Source organism: Cyprinus carpio, chromosome A5 (genome assembly GCF_018340385.1).
Source record: "Cyprinus carpio isolate SPL01 chromosome A5, ASM1834038v1, whole genome shotgun sequence".
NCBI lineage: Eukaryota > Metazoa > Chordata > Actinopteri > Cypriniformes > Cyprinidae > Cyprinus > Cyprinus carpio.
In genome coordinates this window covers 33394999-33421353 of record NC_056576.1, presented here as the reverse complement: position 1 = coordinate 33421353, position 26355 = coordinate 33394999, and the positions used below count along the sequence as shown (strand labels likewise).

The 26355-nt window shown below is 37.5% G+C and overlaps 2 protein-coding genes across 11 annotated transcripts in view; one reads left to right on the top strand and one right to left on the bottom strand.

The window, feature by feature from the left end:
* The first annotated feature begins 964 nt into the window (after positions 1-964).
* Positions 965-6878, top strand: cenatac (centrosomal AT-AC splicing factor). The gene is given in 14 exon segments (XM_042756976.1): positions 965-1174; positions 1771-1934; positions 2011-2109; position 2143; positions 2258-2323; positions 2410-2472; positions 2685-2746; positions 2854-2883; positions 2885-2936; positions 3187-3217; positions 3287-3382; positions 4237-4369; positions 4442-4583; positions 6737-6878. Coding segments are annotated over 13 exon segments (1020 nt in total). The 5' UTR covers positions 965-1057; the 3' UTR covers positions 4548-4583; positions 6737-6878.
* arhgef12b (Rho guanine nucleotide exchange factor (GEF) 12b) overlaps positions 4734-26355 on the bottom strand; it is a 71223-nt gene continuing 49601 nt past the window's right edge. For 9 of the 10 annotated variants that reach the window (XM_042756967.1, XM_042756971.1, XM_042756968.1 and 6 more), the window contains 31 exons: positions 24776-24904; positions 24527-24652; positions 24359-24451; positions 22761-22871; positions 22507-22599; positions 22376-22418; positions 22042-22174; positions 21763-21900; positions 20926-20958; positions 20015-20114; positions 19826-19931; positions 17932-18138; positions 16712-16856; positions 15527-15562; positions 13519-13673; positions 13104-13250; positions 12926-13011; positions 12633-12758; positions 12363-12477; positions 11298-11398; positions 11132-11209; positions 10972-11047; positions 10463-10630; positions 10201-10288; positions 9712-9789; positions 9536-9630; positions 9076-9333; positions 8689-8931; positions 6762-6988; positions 6338-6413; positions 4734-6240 (listed from right to left, as the gene is read on the bottom strand). In XM_042756967.1, coding sequence (XP_042612901.1) covers positions 6230-6240; positions 6338-6413; positions 6762-6988; positions 8689-8931; positions 9076-9333; positions 9536-9630; positions 9712-9789; positions 10201-10288; positions 10463-10630; positions 10972-11047; positions 11132-11209; positions 11298-11398; positions 12363-12477; positions 12633-12758; positions 12926-13011; positions 13104-13250; positions 13519-13673; positions 15527-15562; positions 16712-16856; positions 17932-18138; positions 19826-19931; positions 20015-20114; positions 20926-20958; positions 21763-21900; positions 22042-22174; positions 22376-22418; positions 22507-22599; positions 22761-22871; positions 24359-24451; positions 24527-24652; positions 24776-24904 — 3621 coding nt within the window. In that variant the 3' untranslated portion in view covers positions 4734-6229. The remainder of the gene's footprint in view (positions 6241-6337; positions 6414-6761; positions 6989-8688; positions 8932-9075; positions 9334-9535; positions 9631-9711; positions 9790-10200; positions 10289-10462; positions 10631-10971; positions 11048-11131; positions 11210-11297; positions 11399-12362; positions 12478-12632; positions 12759-12925; positions 13012-13103; positions 13251-13518; positions 13674-15526; positions 15563-16711; positions 16857-17931; positions 18139-19825; positions 19932-20014; positions 20115-20925; positions 20959-21762; positions 21901-22041; positions 22175-22375; positions 22419-22506; positions 22600-22760; positions 22872-24358; positions 24452-24526; positions 24653-24775; positions 24905-26355) is intronic. The other variant, XM_042756966.1, reaches the window with a different exon arrangement.

Here is a 26355-nt window from a genome sequence, read left to right as displayed (position 1 = left end):
GCACCATGCAGCTCGGTTGGCATTTGCCAGAGAGCACCAGAATTGGCACGTCTATTCTTGAGGGTCACACAGACCTCCATGTGTTAGGCAATGGTTCCCTTACTGCTGATATGTACCGGGATGAAATCCTCAGAGCTGCTATCAGATCTTATGCTGGAGCAGTGTGCTCTGGGTTCCTCCTTGAGCACAATAATGCCTGACCTCATGAGGCTAGAGTGTGAAGGCAGTTTTTATGACCAATGCACTGATGCCATAGACTGGCCCTCATGTTCCCCAGACCTGAGAACCTCTGGGATATTATGTTTCGGAGCATCTGGAGCCACAGACTGTCCGGGATCTCACTGATGCAGGACACCATCCTATGTGATGAACTTCATGCAAACTGGATCAGACTGAAACTTCAGGTTTTTATATGGATTTTTGGTGTGATTTTGAATCCAGTCCTCAGTTTCCATTGACTGTTGTCACATAAGTTTGTTCTTAAATTATAAAATGTATATAAATAAATAATTTTCAAACTGAATGTTTTATTCATTGAAATCCAATGGGATTTAAGTGTCACTTGTTTTTTTTTTGTTTTTTTTGATAGAAAAAGTATGTATTAGTCAAATTTTATTTATATAATATGTAACACTTTTCCAGACAAATCGATTGCAAATTCATACTGCTTTACCGTCAATTGAATTTGGTTAAAAAATTATTGTGAAATTATTGCAGTGCAATGCAAAAAAAAAAAAAAAAAAAAAAAAAAAAAAAAAGAAAGGAAAAGAAACAAACAGTTTTCTATTTAAATATATCCTAAAATGTAATTTACTCCTGTGATGACAAAGCTGAATTTTTAGCATCATTACTCCAGTCTCCAGCGTCATATGGTCCTTCAGAAATCAAGCATGCTTAATATTTTTGTGAGGAGAAAATCATCCTAAACACAAGAGGGCGCTACTGCATTTTTGAAATCACAAAACGTCACAAGGTTTGGACCACAGACTGTATAAAAACAGTTTGGACAACATCACGCTTGTAGCATTCGCTAAAGAAACAAACCCAAAACAGCCAAATGGGCGCGTTTTATTGCTCTATCTGCAGAAAAACTGATTTTTCTGGAAAAGGACACATTTATGGGAAAAGCCACCAGAGCAAACTTAAAGTAATTCTCGTCAAATTCACGGAAAAGGTAAGCGTGCTAACAAGACAACTAACGTTAGCTGAAGATCCTGCCACAGTGGCTCCAAATACGATTTGGGCACACAATGATTACACTTTACTGGTTTACGCATAAAATAATAAAACATGAAATAAAGTAAGCATTTTTTTTTCTGCAGTTCATTTTAATCAAGTGGTGTCAAAGTGAGAATTGGAGGATCAATGACCTGTAAATGTTTTTAAAATCTCACATTTTTTTTTTTTATATATTTTTTGTATAAAAAAAATAATAATAAGCTTATTAATTATTCTTTTTTTCTTAGTCTCAGATTTTTCCTGGTTAAAAAAAATTTAGTGGCTGTATTAAGTCAGATCAGGTATACTTCAAACTATGAACTGTGTCAGCTGATGGTTGACAACCACAAAATGTCATATATATATATATATATATATGTATATATATATATATATATATATATATATATATATATATATATATATATATATGATTCATTGATATTAAGTGTGACTTGAGTGTCAAAATATTGTTTGGTGCCATGAACAGTAATAAATGTATTTGTTGCTCTGCATCTGCATGTGTAATAACATTTCTGCATGTTATAACAGGTCAGAGAAGCGCGGCGGACCATTAAAAATCCTCAGGTGGAGAAATACAGTCCCCATCACGAGGAGAAGTTCTGGTGTTACTGCTGCGCGCTGGAGGTGCAGAAGCACGTGACTGACAGTAACATCAGTGTGCTGTACGGAGGACTGCTGGAGCACATGAGCACGTGAGATCACACATCAGAACCCGTGAGAAACACATGTGGAGCTTGCAGGTCATTCACTCAGTGCTTCTCATTTCAGCCCAGAGCACCGGACAAACACGCACAAGTTCTGGTGGGACAATAAAGCAGAGCCCAAACTGCGAGACAAGTTTATCATAACAGAAGAGGAAACTGAGAGGTTATTGCTTGCTTATTTGTGTTCGGGGACAAGGGTGTGTTCATAATAGCAGTACGTTAGTACACTGATACCATCACTGTAAAAGTTTGCAGATGTTCTACAAAGAAAGAAATAAAAAATGTCTTTTTATTTATTTATTTTTTTGAAGTTCAAGTCTGAGGTTTCCAAGGCTCTGGAACAGTTTGAGGAAAAAGAGGACGTGCTTATTAAACAGGTAAAGACGTTTTACAGGTACTTTCGGTGGTAATGGTTGTTGGTTTTTACCATATCTGAACGTTTCTTCTCTTCTTTCATCCTCAGCAAGCTGCAGCGATCCGATCCCAGGAGCAGCACAGACTGGAGGTCCTTCAGTCATTATTAGAGGTTTGTTTTCCTGGGATGCTCCAAGCGTATCCATATCTCAGTACTCAGGAACAAATTAATAGGATATGTTATTTGTGACTTTTTCAAACTCTGTTGCTAGTTTGCCTTTTTTATTTAAATGCCTTGTTATTATCAAAGTAATTTCCTTTGCTGGGAAAATGATGTTAAAAAGACATGGAGCATTACTGTTGACTTTCCTGAATCAAACTTAGCCTGATCCAGAATTGGTACAACCTGCTGAAGCGGACCTGCACAGCAGTAAACATGAAGCCAGGTAAAAAAAAATGCAAATATTATGATGCTATCTTGCACCAATACTCCTCTATCAAAATGCTTCAATACCTCTCTCTATATAAATCCATTCCAATCTGATTGGATGAGAAGTTCTCACAGTCGCTCTTATGAAATGCACACACAACCAGTGGAATGAACCAGAACTCAGCTTAACTTTCATTGGTTACCAGGTAATCTTCATATATTTACATATGTATGCATGTATGTATGTTATAAAAAATATTTATTTTGCAATTTATATATATATATATGTATGTATGTATATTTATAAATATATATATCTATGTATGTGTATATATATAATAAATACAAAAAATATTAATAAAAAAAATAAACAATCACATTAATATATGCAACAATTATTGATTAGATTAATAAACAAGGTCAGGGATCATTTAGGTTTGCTGCTCCTATTTGCAGGACTCAACCAGCAGTGGAAATGTTCATACCGGTGAGTAAAATAGACTTAGTTTGGGTTTATTCTTTGAGAAGATACTGAGCAGATTGTGTTGAAATGTAGGAGCTGTACCGCCGTGGCTACTTGAGGAGCCTGATGAAGCCTCAAGCAGTGGACAGCAGGAAATGGGCCCCTCACTTCAGGAGTTCCTCAAGCACAGTGTGTATTCCGCTCTCATATTGATATTCTTCTGTTTATGGCTTTTTAAACACATAAAAGGATAATTCACCAAAAAAAAAAAAAAAAAATTCAATTACACAAACTTGTTCCTAACCTTTCCTGTATCCCACCTCAGTAGCAGCAAAAGTGTTTTTCAATACAATATGAACAAAATAAGTACATTGTACTTATTTTTTTGATCAAAGTACATAGTAGTTAAGGCCACTTAATATAAAGTGGGACCTCTTACCAGAAAAACCTTCCTAATCATTTAAACAAAATTTAAAATACACCCCAAAAAAAAAATTTTGTTATTAATCACTTACCCCCATGTCGTTTCAAACCTGTAAAAGCTTCGTTCATCTTCAGAACACAATTTAAGATATTTCGGATGAAAACCGGGAGGCCTGTGACTGTCTCATAGACTGCCAAATAAATAACAGTGTCAAGGTCCATAAAAGGTATGAAAGTCGTCATCAGAATACTCCATCTACCATCAGACGTACAATCTGGGTTATATGAAGCGTCGGGAACATTTTTGTATGCGAAGAAAACAAAAATAATGACTTTATTCAATAATTCCTTTGTCAACGGTCACCTCTGTGTCTCTCCATATCACCGTATGCTGCTTATGCCCTTCTGTGTCATCCGTGCCATGCATGCACAGTTTTATTTCAAATAAAGACTAAATACATGTAGAAACAGCGCATCCTTGTGGCACGGATGACACAGAAGAGCATACGGTGATATGGAGAGACACAGCAAGTTTAAGTAGTCAACCAGGTTTTTGTTCATTGCAAGTTGTATTGCGTATATAACGGTGTATGTTACAAATAAAGAACCTTGAATTACAGAAGAGCAAGAGAAGCTCAAGAAGCTTCCGCCTAACCGAGTGGGTGCAAACTTTGACCACGGCTCACATACTGACGCCAACTGGCTGCCATCATTTGGACGTGTGTGGAATAGTGGCAGGCGCTGGCAGTCTAGGTGAGCTCTAACTACTGCACATTAGCAGGTTCATTCAGTTCTTGTTCTTATTGACAATTTGTTCACCCTCAGGCACCAGTTCAGAGAAGAGGAAGCAAAAACTAGGGGAAAGAGGAAGAGGGAAGATGTTGGGAAAGCAACAAAGAAGCAAAAAGACCTCAGTAATGGAGAGTTATGAAATGGATGCCCCAAAAATACCGGCAGTATGGGAAAGGTGGTGTATATATTGGTTTTCTCATATTGAGAACTATTTAAAAGCAAAAACTTGCTTCAATTTGACACCAGTTTTGAGTTATTATATGTTTGTTTCAACTTGTGTATTTCCAAAACAATCGTTATGAAGGCTTTGTACAAGAAATGAACATTACCATTTGCATTTCCAGTTTATTTAATACATTTTGCTACAGATGTTGTGTAATTTCCTTTTTGGTCATAAATCCAAAACCAAATATTCTTCCCACTCTCCTCAAAAGGTAAATGTGATAAAATGAAGACATAATGTGCAATATCTTCGTTCCATTTTGAACAATACATCAGTTCATTCAAATTTAATAGAATCTTGTCTATTAGAACTATTTCATGTTCTCAATGGAAAGCCAAGACCATATTAATGTTCAATAATATAATAAAATACCTCAAATGTCTAGACAGAATAATAAAAATACAGATTACATTAATATTAAAGGATACCTTGCAGTCTTTTATTTTTCTTCTTTATTTTAGTAGTTTCTGTTAAAATAATACATGACTGAACGCTTTAGAACGCAAAAGAAGAAAAGTGTCTCTGTAAGAGATGCAGTGTTGGTCATAATTGTACAATACATTACATTTAAAACGGACCATTAAGGGTCTTCATCAAGTTCCTGCATTGAAGCTTCTTTCTATTTAACTTCATTCTCAAAACCAAGAAAATCCGAAAGACGGATCGGGCCGAGCTGCCTTAAATGTGTCGCATCAGCTCGACCCGATGACATTACGAAAGGTCCGGTTTTCCCGTGGCCGCAAGCCAGAGAAAACGCTTTCAGTAGCTTCATTAAATAGCGAATAATGTGGTTTATTAAGAGAGGAGGAATGAGGAGAGACACCACCACAATCATCAGCCCATCCTCAGACCCATTACCTTACTAGTTTTAGCCTTCATCATCAGTCAGCAAACATTGCCAGTTCCATTCTGAGACGTCTCATTTTAGGCTCACGTGTTAGCTAATATTCTCCGCACATGCTCTAGCGGTACAGGACTTCAATCAGAAGTTTTTCACCCAACTCACCAATGTTGTCAGACGTGGTTTCTACATCGTAGAATCACATATACCGCACGCCGTATCGAAACGGAAGTCAGGCATTCGGTTTATGTAAATATCTGTTCGTCATTATTATGCTAATAAGGTCAAAGATCTGTGGAGCTACCTTAGTAAAGGTCATGTGACCACTCATGCTGTAGCCATTGGTTAATATTAACTCTAACATCATCAAACTTCATGAAGAAATGTCATGCAACATGGGGAAGTTTTGTAGATCCACTCTTAAGTTTACTTCAAACCTCGTGGTTTTCTTTTCCATCCCTCCTGGTTTTGATAGTGACGGAGGTTTGCTGTTTTGTGAATGCAGATGGTGGAGTGAGAGGTGATGAAACGTCCTTACATAGCAGTCTTACTCAGTGTACCATGTCCATGCTGGTGTGCAGATGGACAGAGATTTGGAGTGAGTGACTGGGGTCGTCCTGTACAGTGAGCGTGAACAGAAACTCCAGATCTGTCTCTGTCCATGCATGAGCATTGTTTGTGGAGGAGCAGGGCTGAAGCAGCCCAGTGTCTCTGTGTCTCCTCCCGTCTCAATAAACAGAAAGAGAGATCTGCTTCACTAACTTTTATCTGAGAGAAGGATGAAAGAGAAAGAGAACTATGAATGAAAGCTCTTTTAGGGCAGCACAACACCAAACCACAAAAGGTAGAATTAAAACTGCAGTACCTTTGTTTTCCTCTGTGTCAGTAGCTGTTTCCTCTGATAGCCTTTGGCGTAGCTGATTATACTTGATTTCTGTATCCTGCAAACAGATTCGAGTATTAGTATGTTTTTTGTCTGTGTAAACAGATATGAAGGACTTAAACAAAAAAGACAATTTTGTTTTTAATATAGTTGGACACTAAAGTCACCTTCAAAGGTATGAATGTTCTTGCATTAAATCAGTTATTTAAAAAAAAAAAAAAAAAAAATTAATTTATATTTTAGGAAAGGGGGCCCTTGCAAGGTAAATATTTATATTGGGGATATAATGATACTATACCATGATTTTATATAAACAAACCTAATGCATTATATACATTCAGATACTTTTTGGTCATTGTATATTTGTCTATCTGTGACCAGGTGTTTTTGGGGACAGACATGTCACCTTCAGATGCTGCAGGTTGGCCTGTAGTAGACGTATGTGTGTCATGATCCGTCTGTTGAGGTTTGGTCCTCCGCTGCTCTGAGAGGAGGACGACAGGAGCTTCTTCAAGTCAATGCCTGAGTCTCCCCCGGCCACTGGCTCCCCGCTGCTGCCCTGCACGTCATCATCTGTGCTGCTCTCCCCTGAGCCGCCACACACCTCCAGCACCATGTAACTGCCTGCTGAGACTGACAGAAAACAAGAGGAAGGCTTACAGGATGCGGCTAGATTGAAATTGAGATGTAAATGTAGTGTAAAAAGTAGGCTTCATCCAAATAAGCATACTTCCCTACTATAAAGTAGGTGAAAATAGGCTGTATTTTCCAGAATATATATTTTTAAATGATCTGAAACGTGTTGTGACATATTTCAAAGCAACTTATATAATGCAATTAATGTTGAGCATGAAAAACATGCACAAATTTGTGGTACATGAGCACTAGATTATTTGTAAAGCACACTTCCCCCATGCTGGCAGTTTGTTTCGCAGTTTCTTTATTTTATTTACCAATATTTTAAATGACTTCTTAATGTAATAATAAAATGTGACTTACACACTGATACAACTTATCTATGTTTTTTTCTCTCAACAATGCAATTTTGACCCTGTGCGACTTGCAATCAGGTACTACTTATTTTATGTTATGTGTAAAGAGAAGTATGTCCAAATTCGCAGTCTTCATACAATAGTGGGCAAAAAGTACCCGGAATACACTTCTACCACTGGCGAGACCCTAAAGTGTGCATCCAATGGACACTTTTCTATCTCATGAGGCCACAGGAGAGAATTTGTGAATGGCAATGAAGCAATAGCTGATGCTGGTACATCACATGTTGTATGTCCAGATTACATTCATGCTACAAACATTTATCCTACGTAATTAATAATTCAAAAGAAGTACCTACTGACACCTACATGATGGTTGTCCCAGGCAACCAATGTCCTACACAGCTGTGCTATTTTCAGGTCTCTCGTTTTACTCTGTGGGCTTTCTGTTCATCTTATCAAATCAACATTTTATGTCCATTTACCTATTAATTTACTCACCCCCATGACAGCCAAGATGTTCATGTCTTTCTTTCTTCAGTCGCAAAGAAATTTAGGTTTTTGAGGAAAACATTCCCAGATTTTTCTCCATATAATGGACTTCAATGGTGATCAACAGGGCTGAAGGTTCAAACTGAAAAAATTAAATCAAAGGGCTCTACACAATCCCAGCCGAGGAATAAGGGTCTTATCTAGTGAAATGATTGGTCATTTTCAAAAAAATTAAATGTATATACGTCTTGCACTAGCTCTGCGATGCTCGTCCGCAAATTCACACATGACATAATCACGTTGGAAAGGTCACACACGGTTAGTTCTTCATCTGTGTACTCCGGTTCAAAAGGTTAGGCTACGACAAAAAACTCCATCTCATTTTCTCCTCCAACTTCAAAATCGTCCGACATCATTTTACCTTTTTTTTGCAAAGGGCATTTGACTTTCTTTGCATGTTCGCTTTGTAAACACTGGGTCGGTACTTCCGCCTACGTATTCCAACATGACTATGTAATGCGTGAATTCGAGCTAGTGCAAGACGAGCATTTGTGGTTTAAAAGTATATACATTTTTATTTCGTGTAGAGCCATTAGAAGATGCATTGAAACTGCAATTTAGACCTTCAGCACATTGGGTCTCACTGAAGAGAAAAATCCTGAAATGTTTTCCTCAAAAACCTGAATTTCTTTGCGACTGAAGAAAGAAAAGACATGGGGAAGTGAACTTATCCTTTCATTTGTAACAGTCTTAAAGTATTAACCGGGATCATGTGCAGTCAGCTGGGCATTATCATAAAATGAAGTCCCCTCCATTTCCTGATGACTTCAAAAAAACACCACAACACACCACAATCCTCAGATGTCTCAAAGAAGCCTGTGTCTCCGGAGGGCAGTTCCTGTGCGTTCTCCCCTCTGTTCTCGCCCCTGTCTGAGCCGTTCTCAACAGTGGAGCTGATCGCAGTGCTGTCCTCTGACCCCTGATGAGAGCCCGTCCTCGCCACATCTTCCTGTTGCTCTCGTCTTTCGCCATCTCTGTCTGTGTCCTCCTGACTGGACATGTGGTTGATCAGGAGCTGCCTCAGTGTTGCCACTAAAAAAAAAAAAAATGAGTGGACAAATGCACAGACTAAGAGGGTTACAGTGAATCCAAGATTGTTGGATTTTAGTAGATGTCCCTACCTGTATGATTTTTCAGTGTATTAGCAGAGGGACTACAGTCATGTGTTCTACTCACGTGTTCTGAGAGCTTCATCGGCTCTGAGTGGCTGGAGCTCAAAGGCCTCAGCCTCGTCCTCGTCTATGGCGATGCCCAGCCTCGAGCGCTGCTTCAGGAATGTCAGTCGATCGGTCATATCGGCCGCCACGAACGTGTCATCATCCTCAGCTTGATCCTGTAGTGTATTTTCTTCTTCTTCATCCTCCTCATCAGATTTGGTCTCAAATGGGTTGGTGCTACATGGCGGGGTTGGCATGACCTCAGTGCAATCTTTTTCTACAGAAAATACACAGAAAAACTGAAGCATACAATTTTTTGAATGACATTTTTGAGGATGGACACCGGATGTGTTGCCAGTGCCATGCTATACCAGTTGAACAACTACTCTATTTGAATGAACTACCTTATTGCCAGACTATTATTATGGTATCAGTTTTATATTTACTCTCACAAAAAAGAAATGAAAGAAACAGTTTACCTGGAGACTGAATGCTCACTAAAGAAATGGGCTCCGAGTCTTTGTTTAGTTTCTGAACACCAGAGTTCATCAACTCGACCGCTTCACGTTCCCCACTGCAAAACATGTCATATGTTTTACATCACCTTACTGCTTATAAAACACTTCTGATATTATAAATGATACAGAATACTCACTCTGTCTGAGGTAATGGAAAGATGTTGTGTAGTTTGGTCTTCATGCAGTCTGCTCTGTGTGTTATCAGACACTGCCACCTATTGATTGGAAAACCAAACAAACATTGCAAGTAGTAAACAGTGTTTAGAAAAAACGAAAAACTAAAATTTAATTAAGCTAAAATTAAACAAACAAAATGCTAGATGAAATTTAATGTAAATTAGAAATTTTGTCTTGGCCACTAACTGAAATACGTTAAAATGCTAAAATTAATAATAAAAAAAATATATAGGTATATACAAAAAATTTAATAAAATAAAATAAATACTACAATATTTTATAAACAAAAATAAACTAAAAATAGCACTATAATATAAATAACTAAGCTATAACTGGTAAATAAACATTCATCCACCGTTAATTCTGTATTAGAGGTAAATTTTGTTCTCTTTTAATAACACTCTAAAAGCAGATAAAATGGAATTATGGGTAAAGAATGCAGCACTCACGTCTTTTGCTCAGATACGGTCTGGGCCATTAGTTCATAGATCTGGGCTCCATTATCAGACATAGAGAGCACAAAGAATGACTTGTTGTCTGTAAAGCATTCAGACAACAATGTTAGTTCACCCTACTCTTCAATATACTTTATTTTCATCAAGAAGCAAATAAACACCTTTTATACATCATGAGGTTTTTGACAAATGTATGATCGGATACATTTTTCCCCATTCTGTCTGGCCTGTTTTTAAAAGCAGTGCTTCTTCTTACCGGTGGCGACGGAGCGCACCATCACAGTGCTGAGTTTGATGATAGGGCTGAAGATGTGTTTGGTCTCAGCAGTGCCCGCCAGATTCTTACTGTGGCATTTTAAGATTAGCTTCTCATCTTGCCTTTGAAGTAGCACCAATATATCCTCCAGCAGCAATGTGTACAGCTCTGAAAACACACACCACATCATATGAAAACATTTCACAATAATATTGCATGCTATAAGATGCCATATTACACACTTTTGCAGCATTCAACTTGTGCCCTGATGTCCACTTAAAATGTTAGTCGTGGTTTCTTGCACCAAACACAATCATAATTTAGTTTCTCATGAACATTTTCCCCCTCAGAATTAAACGGGCTGTTTTATGAATGCATCTTTAAGAGATATGTGTGCAAATAATCAGTATAATAATAATATAAAATCCAGTTTTCCATGAAGTCAGCCCTCGAAGACGTTTCTAATTTGAGTTTGGTTTACAGTGAATTCTGTGACAAGCCACACCCACCAATAGTTTTATCTTTGTTGACCTTCCAGGACAGCGGTCCCTCATGCACCATCTTCCTCTTAGTCAAGTCCAGGTTCTAGATGGAGTGTAAAATCCATGTTGTTTATAATAAGTGGTCAGTTACAGGTTGATTAAATGGATTTCAAATACGAGGTCTCACCTTAAACTCGGCGATCATGGGGTTCTCGCTCTGTTTCAGTGAGGACAGGTCCAGTCGTCTCTGGTAGTCCTCCAACCTCTGGGGGCAGCAGAGGATCAGGGATCAGGTCAGCATGTTTTAGATTAGCACTGATCTGGGGTCAGGTCCCACGGTGTTATTGACTCACCTGTTTGTTCTCGGCTTCCTTCACTTCCTGGTTGACGTGAGTGAGAATATTTCGACAGCATTCGCCAGCCTGTTTCACTTTACCTCTCTCTTCAGGATCCTCTGCAGGCACAACACAGCAGTCAATCATTCACAGGTTACTTTGATCTAATTGTGATTATATGTACACTTTAAGATACACAATCATATACTTCCATTCAAATAAGGTAATTTTCATATCAAAAATGGCATAAAAGTACTATGGTGTATATGAGATTTTGACGTGATATGCATCATCCAAAACTTAGATTTGACATTGATTTTTTTTTTTTTTATTAATTACTGGCTAACTTCACAAGGCCATTGTATGATTCATGGCTGTTATTGGGTCTTAATTTTCTGTATTGATCTGCAGCAGAAGTGTTGTTAATGTGAAAGTCTGCCGCTGATGTTACGCAGATGCAGAGTGTGTGAGACAGGCCTCAGAGTGGCTCGTATGTGAACAGTCTAAACAAAAACAGACCTACAGACATCTGTGCTGAGTTTCAGAAACAAACATGATGACAACATGGTAGCACTTTGAAAGACCAAATGAAAAGGATATTTGTCAGATGTACAGATAAATATTTTTTGATAATTAAATTATAATTATTTTTATGACAGTATGCATGTTGCTGTTGAAAAAGATGGTACACTGTTGTAAAAGATAGTTGTCAGATTTACAGATACTATTTTAAATATGAATATTATGCATTTTGCTAATATAAAGAGCATTCCATTGTCAAGGACATTCATTAGTTTTGCAGATATTTTCACAATTAAAATATTAATTATAATATTATGTATTTTGCTGTTTACAAAGACAAAATTTTAAATGACATCTGTCAGATTTGAAGATGTTTTAATATTTAAAATATGCATTTTGCTACTGAAAATGACAGCATGGTAGAGCATAATTGTAAGATTCAGCGATACTGTAATATTTAAAATGTAAATTTTTAGCATTCAACACATATTTTCAGATTTACAGATATGTTAATATTTAAGATCTTATTATTAATGCTGAATAAAGAAGAGACTGCTGTACCCGTGTATTTGGCGAGGTTCTCCAGCAGGAGGGGATACTTTGTGAGTCTTTGAGTCTCAACAGGAATAATATCCTTCAGCTGCAGCCTCCGACAATGACGGTTACTCTCCGCCTCCTAAAATACAAACACTTCCATGTTAATATTATATTTATTATCTTTACCATCTGGAACAGCTAGACAGAAAACTAGCTAGACATACACACACGCTCGAATGCAAGGAGAGTTAGATACAATTATGAAAGCAACCACTGTGCTATTAAGCCACTGACCTGTATGAAGGAGCTGAAGCGCTGGTCTTTCTTCTGTTTGCTCTTGATGAGTTCCAGGGCGAAAGGCTGATTACTGCAGTACGTGCCTGCAGCTCTCTTGATCTTTGCCTCCTCTTCCCCACTGAACTGTGGGTAAAGACACAACTGAGCGTGGAATATCCCAGCTGGTAAATCTAATGGTTTCTAGCTAGTTAAAACTAGTTATTTATGGTCATTAGCTGGTCCAACTTGGTTTAGTTGGTAGATCAAGCCAATTTGGAAGATTTCTTTAATGCATATTTGCTGCTTCTTACCCAGGAAAGCAGATCGTCTCCAATTGAGTCAATGAGCGCAGTCTCATTTTTCTTCCGAACTGCAGTCATTTGTTCCGTTAAAGACACTGAAGTGAAAAGAGAAGAGGAGCGCATTTAGAAGAAATGTTTACTTCAGAGGTGTTCAATGATTTAGGGGGGTTGTGAAGTTATGTTTCACCATGCAGCTGAACGATCTCCTCAAGGTTGCTGAAGATGTTTTTGATGTCTGCAGGAGGCAGGATGGCCTCTCTGATCAGCGGCTGGTAAAACACATTTTCCAGAACCTTCATCATTCGAACGTGTGCTCTCTCTGTGTAGAACAACTCTGTGAAAGCAATGGCATGGAGGAGAGAGATGGTTACACGGGATGGTTCGTACTTGTTCACTGCTTCTCAAAACTGAATGCATGCTAATATATAGGGTTGGGAGTAATCAGAATACTTTATCCTGGGATAAATAAGGGAATACATTTTCAGTTTTTTTTCTCAAATTGTTGTTCATCCATATCATGTAGCTTCATTTAAGTTTATGAGAAATAATAAAAATTAGAAAAGAAATTGTGATTGCTTTAGTAAGCCAGACTTGTCACTCACCGTTGATGACTTCCTGTCTCTTGATTTCCTGAGGGGTAAGTGTGGACAGGACGTCTCTGCTCACCAGCGTCTGCCAGTTAGGAGGCTCTAGCTCCACCTCAACACACTGATCATCTTCACTCTGCACCTCTCCAGAGCCCAGCGGCTCCATCCTGCTGTACAAACACAGCAAACGCAACGAGAACACATGCTCATCAAAACGCATGTCTTATCATTTAAACTCATAAAACTAACAAATTATTAGTTTATAACATTTTGAACAATAGTAGAGCCCTACAATATCTGTAATTTTTTTTTCTTTTTTTACTGTTTTACGATTTCCTGCTAATTTACAATAAAAAACAGTAATAATCAAATTAATTCTTACAACTTGAACAATTTAATCAACGTTTTCAAATGCAATCAGCTCAAAACATTTTTTATAAATTAAAATATATTGTTAATTAAAATATTGCTTAAAACATTTCAATGAATTTTTGTATTATATTGAGAAGTACATTTTACTACGCAAAAGTAATGTATTTCTGGTAAACCAAACTTTTATTCTAACAGATTAAGTTTCTCTGTGAATTTGAAGATTTTTTTTTTTTTTTATCAAATGACATTTGAAATGCTCAAGAGATGATGTTCATATAGAGAGTCCTTATATAATGTCCTTATATAATTATACAGTAAATATATATATATATACACACACACACACACACACACACACACACAGCAAACATTATATAGTTGTACGGTAAATATGACTGGATCCCATGATTCTGCATCATGGAAATCATTTATTCAAGCACTTGCATCTCCGAATACTTTTATGATATGACATTGATGTAAACACAGACAGTTAAGTTTTCAGAATGGGACAAGACATCTGATATGTTGAAACAGATCTGTGCACTAATGTGAATGCAACCTATTAAAGCTGCCACTGTCTATGATCTCATCAGTAAAAATCAAACAGCAAGAATGCTGAGGAAAAAAGAAAAACCCATAACTATGATTGTCTGTAAACCTTCGGATACTTAAAGCACTCTCAGATACTGAAATTACATTTTGTTTATCACTTTTAATTGTCTTTTCCCCCCTTTATTACTATATATTTCCTTGTATGTTTCGAAGCTATATTTATTTGGTTAAGTTTTGATTTATCAATAATTAATTTGTAATTATTTTAAAAAAGTAGCCTGCTTATATAATTAATAAAATTAAACTTGATATAATCGTGATGCATCATGATATCGAATCGAATCGTTGACTTGATAATCTTAATTGAATCGAATTGTGAAACCAGTGAGGTTTCACACCCCTAATACACAGACACACACACATATTATATATACATACATACATATATATATATATGTGTATGTGCAGGGTGTGTGCGATTATATATGAGGGATATATATATATATATTATATATGCAGGGTTTGAAAATTTTTTTATGAAATGTTTTTTTAATACGAAGGAAAATTGTATTTAGGTGATCTCAGTTTAATAATAAAAACATTGTAAGCCTACGTTAGGCCTATTAATTGTAATGATTTAATGTCCACGGTTATTCAAACAACAAATTACATAGAGAAAGCGAGCAAAGAACACAACTGAGCTTTTTGAAACTCCGAATCAGTTAAACCATTGCGTCGCAAAATGATTCACTGTTTCGAAGCGCTCCAATCGGATCGCGTATCGCGAATCATTTGATTCAGAACGGGACTTCAAAGCGTGTATCGCGGATTCAGATCGGGATGTCAAAGCGGGTTTGCATGATGTTTTTATCCCCACCGGGGATAAAAGTTATTCAGCAGAGGCAGGGATGCATAGACCAGAGGGGGGGAAATCCCCCCCATCCCCCCCGGCAAATCGCACCCTGTATATATGTGTGTGTGTGTGTGTGTGTTTGTGTGTTGTCATATTAATGCCTATGTTGTCTGAAAAGGCCACGAAATGATATCAGCCTTGACCACTGAAAAACCCACACTGGTGGACCACAGAAGAAGGCCTCACCTCTTGTCAGACCTGGGGGTGCCGGTGTCCTGCGCCCTGTAAGGTAAATCACATTCCAGTTACCCTACAGAAGTAAGAATCCCAACATCACAAAAGCTGCATGTTGTCAACGTTCCCTTTCTCTTCTCAAGAGCACCAAGTCATGAGGCACAAGCTTCATTCTCTGTGTCTGTCCCAATAAGATCATTTACAGAGCAGAGCACCACAGAGCAAAGCTTTGTTTCAAACCTTGCATGTGCATCGTCACTACAGAGACTTTAGGAACAAAAATAGCTGTGAGGCCTGTATAATGGCCACTGAGACAGATAAGACCACTCTTACTCTAAACAGCCTGATTATGAGACAGTGACAGCTCGTCTTAAAATGAAAATACAGATTCAATGTAAAAGCATTTTTTGACTGACAATTCAGTCCAGCACAGGGATGGATATTTAAGTAATATTTTTTTATTTTAATTTTTTTTTACAAGAAGTCTCCTATGTTCACCAGAGCTACATTTATTTGATCAAAAATACAGCTTAAAAGTTAAAATGTTCACCATTTTTTATATATGGTAAAGCTGAATAATCCTAAATAAACAATTCAAAATAATCTCCATTTCATATACAGTAAAAATGATCACTAAGAAATCATTCTAATATGCTGGTTTGCTGCTCAGGAAATATTTACTATTATTATCAATATTCAAAACAGTTGTGCTGCTTAATGTTTTTGTGGAAACTATGACATTTCTGTTCGAATGAACAGCATTTATTTGAAACAGAAATATTTAGTAACATTGTTAATGTCTCTACTGTCACATTTGATCAATTAAATGTGTCCTGGCTAAAAAAAAGTATTAGTATTAAATTAATTAAAAGTATTAGTATTAAAGTATTAATTATAAATGCCCCCAATCTGCCCCCAAACTTTTGAATGGTAGTGTTGGTAGACTCAAACCACTTTCAGGTTTTGTAGTCTGAACAGCAAAAATGTGCACAAAATCTGACAACATAAATATAAAAAATATCTAAATGTGGTTGTAGAAATCCAGTCAGTATTAAATGTCAGATTATAGTCTCATTCAGAATGCAATAGAAAGAGACTGAGCAAACGGAAAACAGATGTGATTTGAAATCTGGATTGTGTGCAGTGTGAAAAAGTGATTTTATTAATATAATCCTGGATGGTGATCACATGACTCACTTTTCTGTCTCAGCTTCCTCCTCCTGTAGATGCTCCAGTGTACAGGGGCTGAAGTCAAAGTGAGTGTTTGAAGAGGACGAGTCCTGCGAATCTCCCGGGACAACACCGTCACCCAGCCTGGGAACTGCAGAAAAGGGAGGTCCACCTAATCCTCAGCCAGAGAGAGAGAGACAGTGTGTCAGAAAATTAAGAGCTCTTGAAATCAGTACTGAATAGAAGAAGCAGACAACTTGAAACTGGCCTTTGCTGGGCTTTTACTATTGAATGTTGAAACAAAAAAACTGTACATTTATGCACACAATGAATGAAGTGTCCAATTGAGGCACATAAGAAAAATAAATGAAAAATTTTAATCTCCAATTAAAATGTAAAGTAAAAAAAAAAAAAAAAAAAAAAAAAAAAAACTTAAAACAGGCCCGTTATTCTTTGAAAAAGGTTCGTCAGCAGATTTGATAACCAGAAGAGCACTGACATAGCTCAGACAAAGCAAACAAAAAAAAACCTTTTAAAAACAAACATCCTAAATTAGAATCCTATCCTATCTGTTTAGTAACCATGGTCATTTCCCTTAGAAACTAGACCTTTTTCAAATCTTAAGTCAAGAAATAAGATTCTAAGTTTTTGTAAACCAGCTGCAGGAAAATAAGTGGAAATATGGTGCAAGGAAAGGAGAGAAAGAGGAATCATTAAGGGCAGATAACAATGAGAGGGACGATGACAGTGGAGAAAAAGAGGAGAGAAAGACAGAAGACATTAAAGAACAATAAAGTCCCATTAGTTAACATTAGTTGATGCAGTATTTATTTTTATTTAAACATAGTATGTACTCATCTCACTGTTAATTGTTAGCTCATGTTTACTCAGGTCTATTAAATAATATTAACAGATGCATCTTTTGATTTTAATACTGTATTAGCAAATGTTACTGGTTCAGATTGTTGGTTCATGTTTACTGTTAGCTAATGTTAACATATGGAACCTTACTGTAAAGTGTTACCAAGAAAATAAGTATGGCTGATCTTCACTGGGGGGATTTTCTCAGCCAATACTCAAATTTAAATGATCAGTTTGATTATGAATAAGCATATCATGTAATTCATTTGATTTCGGTCTTTAAATGATTGACAATCCCAATAATAACAAAAAAGATTTGAAGAAGGAAAGCTTGTAAAAGCAGACCACAGACACTTGACAGGAATGATTTGCGAAGCATCTCTCACCAGTCTCCGACTCTCGGCTGATGCAGTCTGTGCCCTGTGCTGGTGGAGCACTGTAAGGGGGCAATGTGACCAGGGCAGTGGTGCCATCTGAGCCCTCACTGGACTGACTGCCCCGTACGGGAGGAGACGACCCGTCTGCCTGCTCTCCAGCGCCCAATGGCAGCTGAGGCTTGGTCGGACGCTGCCTCGGCTCCAGAGCCTTGCTGACTGCAGGGCGAGAAAGAGAGAGAGAGAGCAAAATCAGTGTTGGGGTTCACCAATGATGACTGCCTGATGGGCCGGGTCAGCGTGAAAGACTCTTGGGACAGCTGACAGAATTGTTAGTTATGCTCATGTGGATGGAAAGAGCTTTATTGCCAGGTATGTTTACACATACAAGGAATTTGTTTGGTTCCACAGAACAAACAGATTACAGTGACACGACACAGAATAAGTAAATAGGAAATAATAATGTACAACAAATATATATATAAAAAAAAAACACAATATACAAACATAGACAATATATGGTATTTGTGTGTACAGGTATGATATGTACAAATGCAAGGAAATGTGAATAAGAAGTATGGTGTGTTTAATAAATTAACGTATAGATAGTGTTGTGTATTACATGTTTATTGCCAAGTTAACTGTTCATGAAATGGACTGCCGGAGGGAAGAAACTGTTCTGCATGTACGCATATATAAAATTTGGAAAATATATTTAATTCAGTGAAGACAAAGCAGTGTTCATTTTGCATGGACTACCTTACATAATTTCTTTAATATTTCTTTCCTCTGTATATTAGTGTTAGACCTACCTGAATAAAGTGCCCTGTTTGTTTCATTTGTTTTATTGTATTTGCTCTATTGCTTGTAATTTGTTCTTCTTATTTTATTACTGACTGTTTACTTGTCTTTACTAATGTTTAAATTGTAATAGTTAGTTGTTTTTGCTGTGATATTGAAACTGGAATCGAGAATTGACAACATTTTGAAATTCTGACAACATTATTAAAAAACAAAACCAGCTATTATTTATTTATTTGTTTGTTTGTGTGTGGCAGGGCTAGCAGGAAAAAAAAAACTTTGAGTTCTGAATGGTATGTGTCTCTTCAAAATATAAAGGAGATTACAAATACTGTAGGTGGTTGTCTGTATAAAAGGTCACACATAGGGAAGTAAAACAAACCAACAAGGAGGTTCACAAGGAACTACATAATAACACAGAAATTTTACTCTAAAAGAAACTGAAACAAAATCTTTTTACCGAGAAATGAACCTTTTTTTTTCCTTTTAACTTTTATTCCTTTACTTATAAGTCTAATAATTGAACTCAAGTTTTCCTGAGAAATATTATTTAAAGAAGTTTCTTTTTAAATACTATTTCACCATCTTTTTTTTTTGCTACAGTACCCTGAAGACTTATAAAGCTACATGTAAATGACCTCTGTTAAGATTAGCTGACATTTCCGCTACTGACTGCATAACTACAAAAATAAATGTGTGTTTAAACCAAGTGGTTTCTCAAGGCCAGATTACTTAAAAAATAATAGTAATAAAAAAATCATATGAATAAAAAAGCTAAAATATTAAACAAACACACACGCACACAGACACACACACACACACACACACACCAATCAAGATTTATTTTGCCCCCTCAATAACAATTGTTTTTACTGAAGAACAAATAATAAAATTTGGTTAATTTAATATATCACCATTCCCAATTTCTGTTAACAAAAAAGTTTGAAAACAAGCAGCGTTGTCATCATTACAGCAGAAATACAGGAGGAAATATTTTAGCCAATACGGGGACCTTCAAACTATTTTGTTGGACAATGGGGGCCTTTGAGTCAAAAAGGTTGAGAACCACTGGTTTAACTGTTAGTGAAATGAACCATCAACTTACGTGATGAAGGGTCAATCCTGCTCGGCCGTCTCTGAGGAAAAACACTCGGAAATCTTGTTTTCTTCGATTTCTCCTCACTTCCATCTTTCTCTGGCTTTATACCTTTCTGTTTAGGAAGCACAGAGACACTGGTTTGGTTTCATGGAGTCATTTGGAGACAAAGTAAGGATGTTCGCTGAGAGTTTGTACCATTTTTTTCTTAGGGAAAAGATTCATTAGCTTGGGCTTGTGCTTCACTTTTACACCGAGCTGCTTCATATACGACAGTATCACAAACTGCATGGTGCTACTGTGAAAGAAAATGACAATATGAGAAAAAATAATACTTTAAGTATGAACAACAGTAATGCATTCACATTGCTTCATTATATATGTATATATACCCAGGTGTTGATGAATCAGTCAAAACTGAATACTAGCAGAATTATTTTTTTCTAATTCAGCCTTTGACTTCAACTAAGTTTCACTGTTGTAGTTTAACAGTTCTGAGGAATCCTTATCTGTAACTTCCAGCAGGGGGAGCAAGAGCTCGGTTCAGTCCATGGCGAAATACTTTACAGTGTGCAGAAAATTATTGACAGCTAGGACCCCAGCCGAATAACTTACAAAGCTGTTCTCACAAACACTTACAAGCCAAACAGATGACTTGTACAATGCGTAACTGCAGTCAGTGCCAGAGCAGAAATAGCCCTCACAAGCTCCTGTCAGAGGCTTCATGAGGCTCCACTCGCTTGCAAGCCATCTGGGTGGACACACAATGCCTCAATCCCTGCTGCTGCCGCCCATATGGGCTCCTTACTGATCATATGCTGCAACTACACACCACTCACAAGACTGCAGCTAAAACTGGGAGGGAAACTATAGGGCTAGTGTGATTTGTAGCCCGTTTTTGCCTTTAAAAATGTACATTTTCAGACTTGAAGGTTTGGTTTTACTACACTATAAAGTAACGTAAAACTGTAACATTTTACTAATACTCAATTTCTATTTGACCTTGGATTTATTCCTCAATCTATGAGGCTGGACAGTGTTTCAGGGGTTAATCTAGGGTGATGTAATATGTCATTTATGGAGGGAGAGGACATGAGAATTCCCCTTACCACTTGTCTTCCTCTGTGGCCTGTGACGTCAATCTGAAACAAAACATAAGTTGCAAATTTACTGAAGTGTGAGAGACACACACAACTTCCAGTGTTTTACTTCTCATTTGAAAAGTCTAATGTGTTAATATTATTTACCCATTTTAGTTTAAACCCAAACATGTTACCATTTAAACTCAATGCTATCATATTATCCTAGGTTGAATCTTAGTTATTCTTTGGGTCAAATGGGAACCTGTTGTTTAAAAGAAGGCTAACAATGAATGGCCAATATGTTATACGTACACCTTATAACTATAACTCTATAAAATAATATAATATTCTATAAATCAACTAATTTGGTCAAAATTACATCACTATCCTCTGAGGAAGTGAACACAGCTAAGAAAAGTAAATGCTTTCTCTTTGTTCCCACTTTATTTTTTTATTTTTGTTATATTCATCTGTTGGGAATTTTTTTTAATTAAGAAGTCTATATAGTTTTACATCAGCATTATATTAGCATTCATTTCTCTTTTTAAAAAGCCCCTTGCAAACTGTTACGAGTCAGCTGTTACCTTTCTAAAGAAATATACAATTCTGATCAGTTTACATACTGGTCTCCTGCAAAATGTACATACTCCTTAAAAATGTACATTTATATAAAAGAAGAGGACCAAGAACAGAGCCCTGTGGGACACCCTGTGTTAGAGGAGTATTGCAAGATTTGAAGTCATGGATGGCAATTAAGTGTTCTCTATTAGTGAGAAGCTATATCTTTTGAAAAATATCTTTTAGGTAGCTTATAAAGCAAGTACATTCACATAAATTTATGTCAGAATGGCCATGTGCACTTACAGTACATCTTCTATCTTAGAGATGATGTGCTCTGCACAGGATCGCTCTTTTTCAAGAGCCACACGGTCTCTCATTCTCTCTGTATCCAGACGGGCTAGCTCCGCTTCAGCCAGGGTCAAACCCATACTGCGCTTGTGCCTGAGACATGCAAATAATACATGGGTGAACATACTGGAGAAGGTGGATTTGAATGACACTTGTGCTGGTACACTGGAGTTGTAGAGTGTGTGTGGAGAGTTTTATCTGATTTTGTGTGTGTATTAGATAAGTGTATCTCACTTGAAGTCTTCTAGGTTCTTCTGGATGTCAGGCAGAAGTGTGTCCTGCAGCTGCTGCACATACTGTCGGTGGACGTCCTCTGAGTTGGGCTCCGGCCTCTTCCGTTCTGCATTAATTGAGTGTGCAGTACGTTCTACGTTCACACAAACATTTATAAAAGTCATGCAAAGTTCTGCTATAGTGTTACTAAAATGAGATGGGTGTCTTTTAAAAGAATATAGATGCACAATATATATTGTTAATCAGACATTTTTCTCATTTACCAAAAAATTAGTAAATCAGCCAATACAGATGAATTTAAAAGAAAAAAACAAATTCTCAAGTTTCAACTTGCCCAGGTCAGCGATGATGGATTCGGGCACTGTCACTTTCAAGCTCTGTTTAAAAACAAAATACAACTCTTAATCAGAGACCACAACATCTATGAAAAGCTAAACAAGCTAAGACTGTTTTAAAGTTCCTCACAGCTGTTTTGTCTATGAAGAAAGTATCCATGAGTATTCGTCGTGTCTCTTTGGAGCTGGTCTGTTTGTAAAGTTCAGCATAGAGGTAGCACAGCTGCAGAGCGAGAAAGGAAACGAGTGATGTGACTCATCTGGTCTGAGACCAAACCATAACCATGCAAGAGAGATTCATGGAACAAGGAAAGTAATTTATAAACATTTTGTAAGATGCCTGGAAATTCCATGTTTGTGGGTAAGAGGGGTGATCGATCTCACCAGCGGCGCAGGGTCAAACTGAGAGACCACGTGATGAATGAAAGCTGCCAGGTGAGCAGGCCGAGACTTCAGAAGGTCTATGCTCTGAAAACAGCTACACTGGCCATTCATCTAGAGACAGAGAGAGTTAATTTACATAACAAGTACACATTAATATACTATTCAACTTTATGATTTAATGCTTAAGGCATTGCTTGGGTTGGGCCCAGACTGGATTGTGGTCCTGGCAGAGGGATTGCCATTTCAAAGGCAATGTGGGCATGTCCAGCAACACAACACCATTGAGAAAAGTTACTCAGTGACTTTATGCAAATGAGAAATTATTTGATGCATCAAATTCTAACAGGAGTGAAATCGAAATCGTGTGAATGTTTGTTTAAGATCAAACACTTACAGATAGACCTGGGACAAAGAAGGCTCACCCATATTACTATGAATGGTAGAAACTGCAACACCCAATATGGTGGAAAAAGTTCTGCCTTCTAAATACAAGAGCCAATCAAACTTTCCCATAGAAACTTAGTGTCCCGAGACTTGCGCTTAGGACTACAGATGCATTCGCTGGAGCGAACTGAAATACCTGAATGCTTTTTAAAAACATTTATTGTTGATCAGTGAATTTTTGCAAGCAAAATCCAGTCATTACAATACAAATATATACAATTAGGAATTTCGCGTGAGGGCAAATGATTTCCATGCGAAGAATTTGCAAACGTGTTCAAGTTGGACACAAATATTCTTTGTGGTGCTTGGTTTTAAAGTGACTTCTGTGTGAGGCCCTGCTATACTTCAAATGAATTGAAGAACAAGCTGGTGTGACGACATTTCAAACAAAATCAGACCAAAATGAAGTTTGTTTGGAGTTCCTTTTAGGAGTCTGAAACAGCTTGGTGAAGCAAACTTTTTGGAAAACTTCGCTCTGGTTGGTAAACACATTTGAAATAACACTGGTCCGTGGTGAGGTATGTGTGCTCTGGGGCTCCGCCTTCTTTGACGTGGAAATCTTCTATATATATTTTTCTGTTCAGTCCATTGAGGTCAGACACCAAGTAAAAATATAAACACACTGGAGAGTGCTTTATGCTGCTTTATGGTAAAAATTTAAGTTGTAAATGCCACAACACTCTTTTTTTCATGTTTAATACTGTAAAGCTGCTTGCTTTAAAGCAATCTATTGTATAAAGTACAACACAAATAAATATGTTACTTAAGTTGACTGGAGTGCCAATTTACACTTGTGCAACAAACTGTATCCACATGGCTATGAACAGATGCTTTCTTAACTGCTGTTTTCTCACCGCCATCATTTTTGTTGCATTTATTTTGTTATTGAGAGGAAAGCCTGCAGCACATATTACAAATTAATCTAAACTCTCACTAGCATAGCCAGTGCTGGGAGGTTTGCTTGCAGTATACCACTGCTTAGATATTTCAAACTTCTTTTAACCCCTTAGCAAAGAACAAAAAATAACTTTGTTGTGAATACATCAGGGTCTTAGGTAGGCAGTTAACTAGTGTTTGGAGTAGAGCCTGTGAGTCCAAAAATTAAAAGGAAGAAATAAACGTACAGACAACAACCAAGCCATGGTCACCCCTACCTGTTCCTGCTCTGTGTCAAAGTCTTCATCCTCAGCACCAATGATGTGTGCTACCGGACGAGAGGAGGGGCTCCCCACACTCGACTGAGAATCCTATATGAGAAACATTCGGATTATGCACAGCACAGAAACTACAAATGAAGGCACAAGGTCAAAGAGGTCACTCACAAGGTCAGGTGTGTCTTCAGCGTCCGGTGAAGGACAGGAGTTGAGGCTGTCTCGGGGTGTGGTCTTTGGGCTGTGGGACGGGGTCTCTCTTTGGCATGGGCTCTCTGGGACAGGACTGGGAGTAACCTGCATGGATCAATTGAGAGCAAATATCAATTACAACAGGAATCACAAATCAGCACCTAAGCAAATGTGTGAAATGTGGAAGGTGAGGTTGATGGGGAGCAGCTGTTCAGGAAGTGTACTGACAGGAGTTGTGGTATTGTTGGTCCACGGTGGCTCCATTCCAGCATCACCCTGCCAGGAAGAGGGCCGATCCAAATCTCCCCCTCCATCCTCCTGCTCTCCTTCTCGTGGCCTTGGCGATAAGGAGCCATCCTACAACAAACACAAACAAACATTTATTAGGACTGTGGTGACATCATGACACATTGCCAGAATGTGAAGTGTAATTTCCGCACCACCAGTGGTGCTTGAACAGAATCGCAAAAAAATGACTGTTACTGAAGCCCACAATGGTCAGGCATTATTATTTTCCTGCCTAGTTTTGAGGATGATGTAACATGCAGAAACTTCATGCACCCTTTATGAACCCTGGCATTTGGTGTCACCAATCTCTAAAAAAAAGTGTCTTTTTTATGTTAACTAGATTTTTTTGTCTTAAGCCATGACAGCGATGCGATGAGCGACGGGGGATTCTATGTTTGAAATTGTTTGACTTGGTCAGCCATGCTGATGCAGCAACGTGGCTGACAGCTCAGTTACTAATTGTTCTTTGTATATTAAAATGGTTTCTTCTTTTCCAATTTGATTACGCACTATGCAGAGAGAGAGCCCACCCACATGCTCCTCTGATTGGCTGTGATTTGTAATTGATTTTGTTGCGTCTTGTAGATATTTTGCTTTAAGTGTGGACAAATAGTTTGTCTTTGGAATCTTATTATTATATATGGGGCCGTTCACACCGCAGGAACCTTTTCATAGTACCAGAACTAATTGAGGAACTACCCACTTTTTGGCGTTTCCGCACCGCCAGAACTGGGTGCGATTTTAGCATGGGCTGCCTTTTTCGAGAACCAAATTATCTCCTACTCCAGAGCAGGGTCTAACCAGCACAACTGGTACTACCTGTTACGTAAGTAGACATTGATTGGTCAGAGATGTTCGAAAACGCCCTCATCCACCATGATTTAAAATGGCGTATAAACATACTGCAAACATTGTGTAAACTTATTTCGCATGAACAGCGATAGATGGACAGATGCTGAAGTGCAGGCATTTGTAGTAAATGTAGCACTGCCAGTTGTCGTTGGAGATTCTTAGTCCTCCTTTCCGTTCTTTCAATCGCTTTATGTAAACGTCAACATTGCATGTCCATTATTGTGAAACCCACGAGACACAACAAAAACAGCTCCGATCACAGCGTCCTCCATACTCCTGTTGTTAACGTTGTTATTCTTTGTTTCTGCTGGGCACAAATGGCGTCGCTGTCGACCGGCTTACATCGCTTCCTAGTACACACTGTCGGTTCAAATGCAACCCTGTAAATGGTACTGGGAGATAGTTCGCGCAAAATTGTCCCAGTACTTTAGTACTGTACAATTAGTTCTGAAACTAAAGCGGTGCGAAAGGCCCTATAGTGTCTTGTTAGGACACAGTGTAGTATTGGACTACAGTGTTATTTTAGTATTATTGATATACTACTACAATTTTTGTTAATATTTTTAATTAAATTTTATTTGATATTTTCAGTTTTAATTTAATTATTTAATTTATAGTAATTTTGTGGTTTATTTTTGTTTTATTATTTTTAATTTTATTGTTTATTT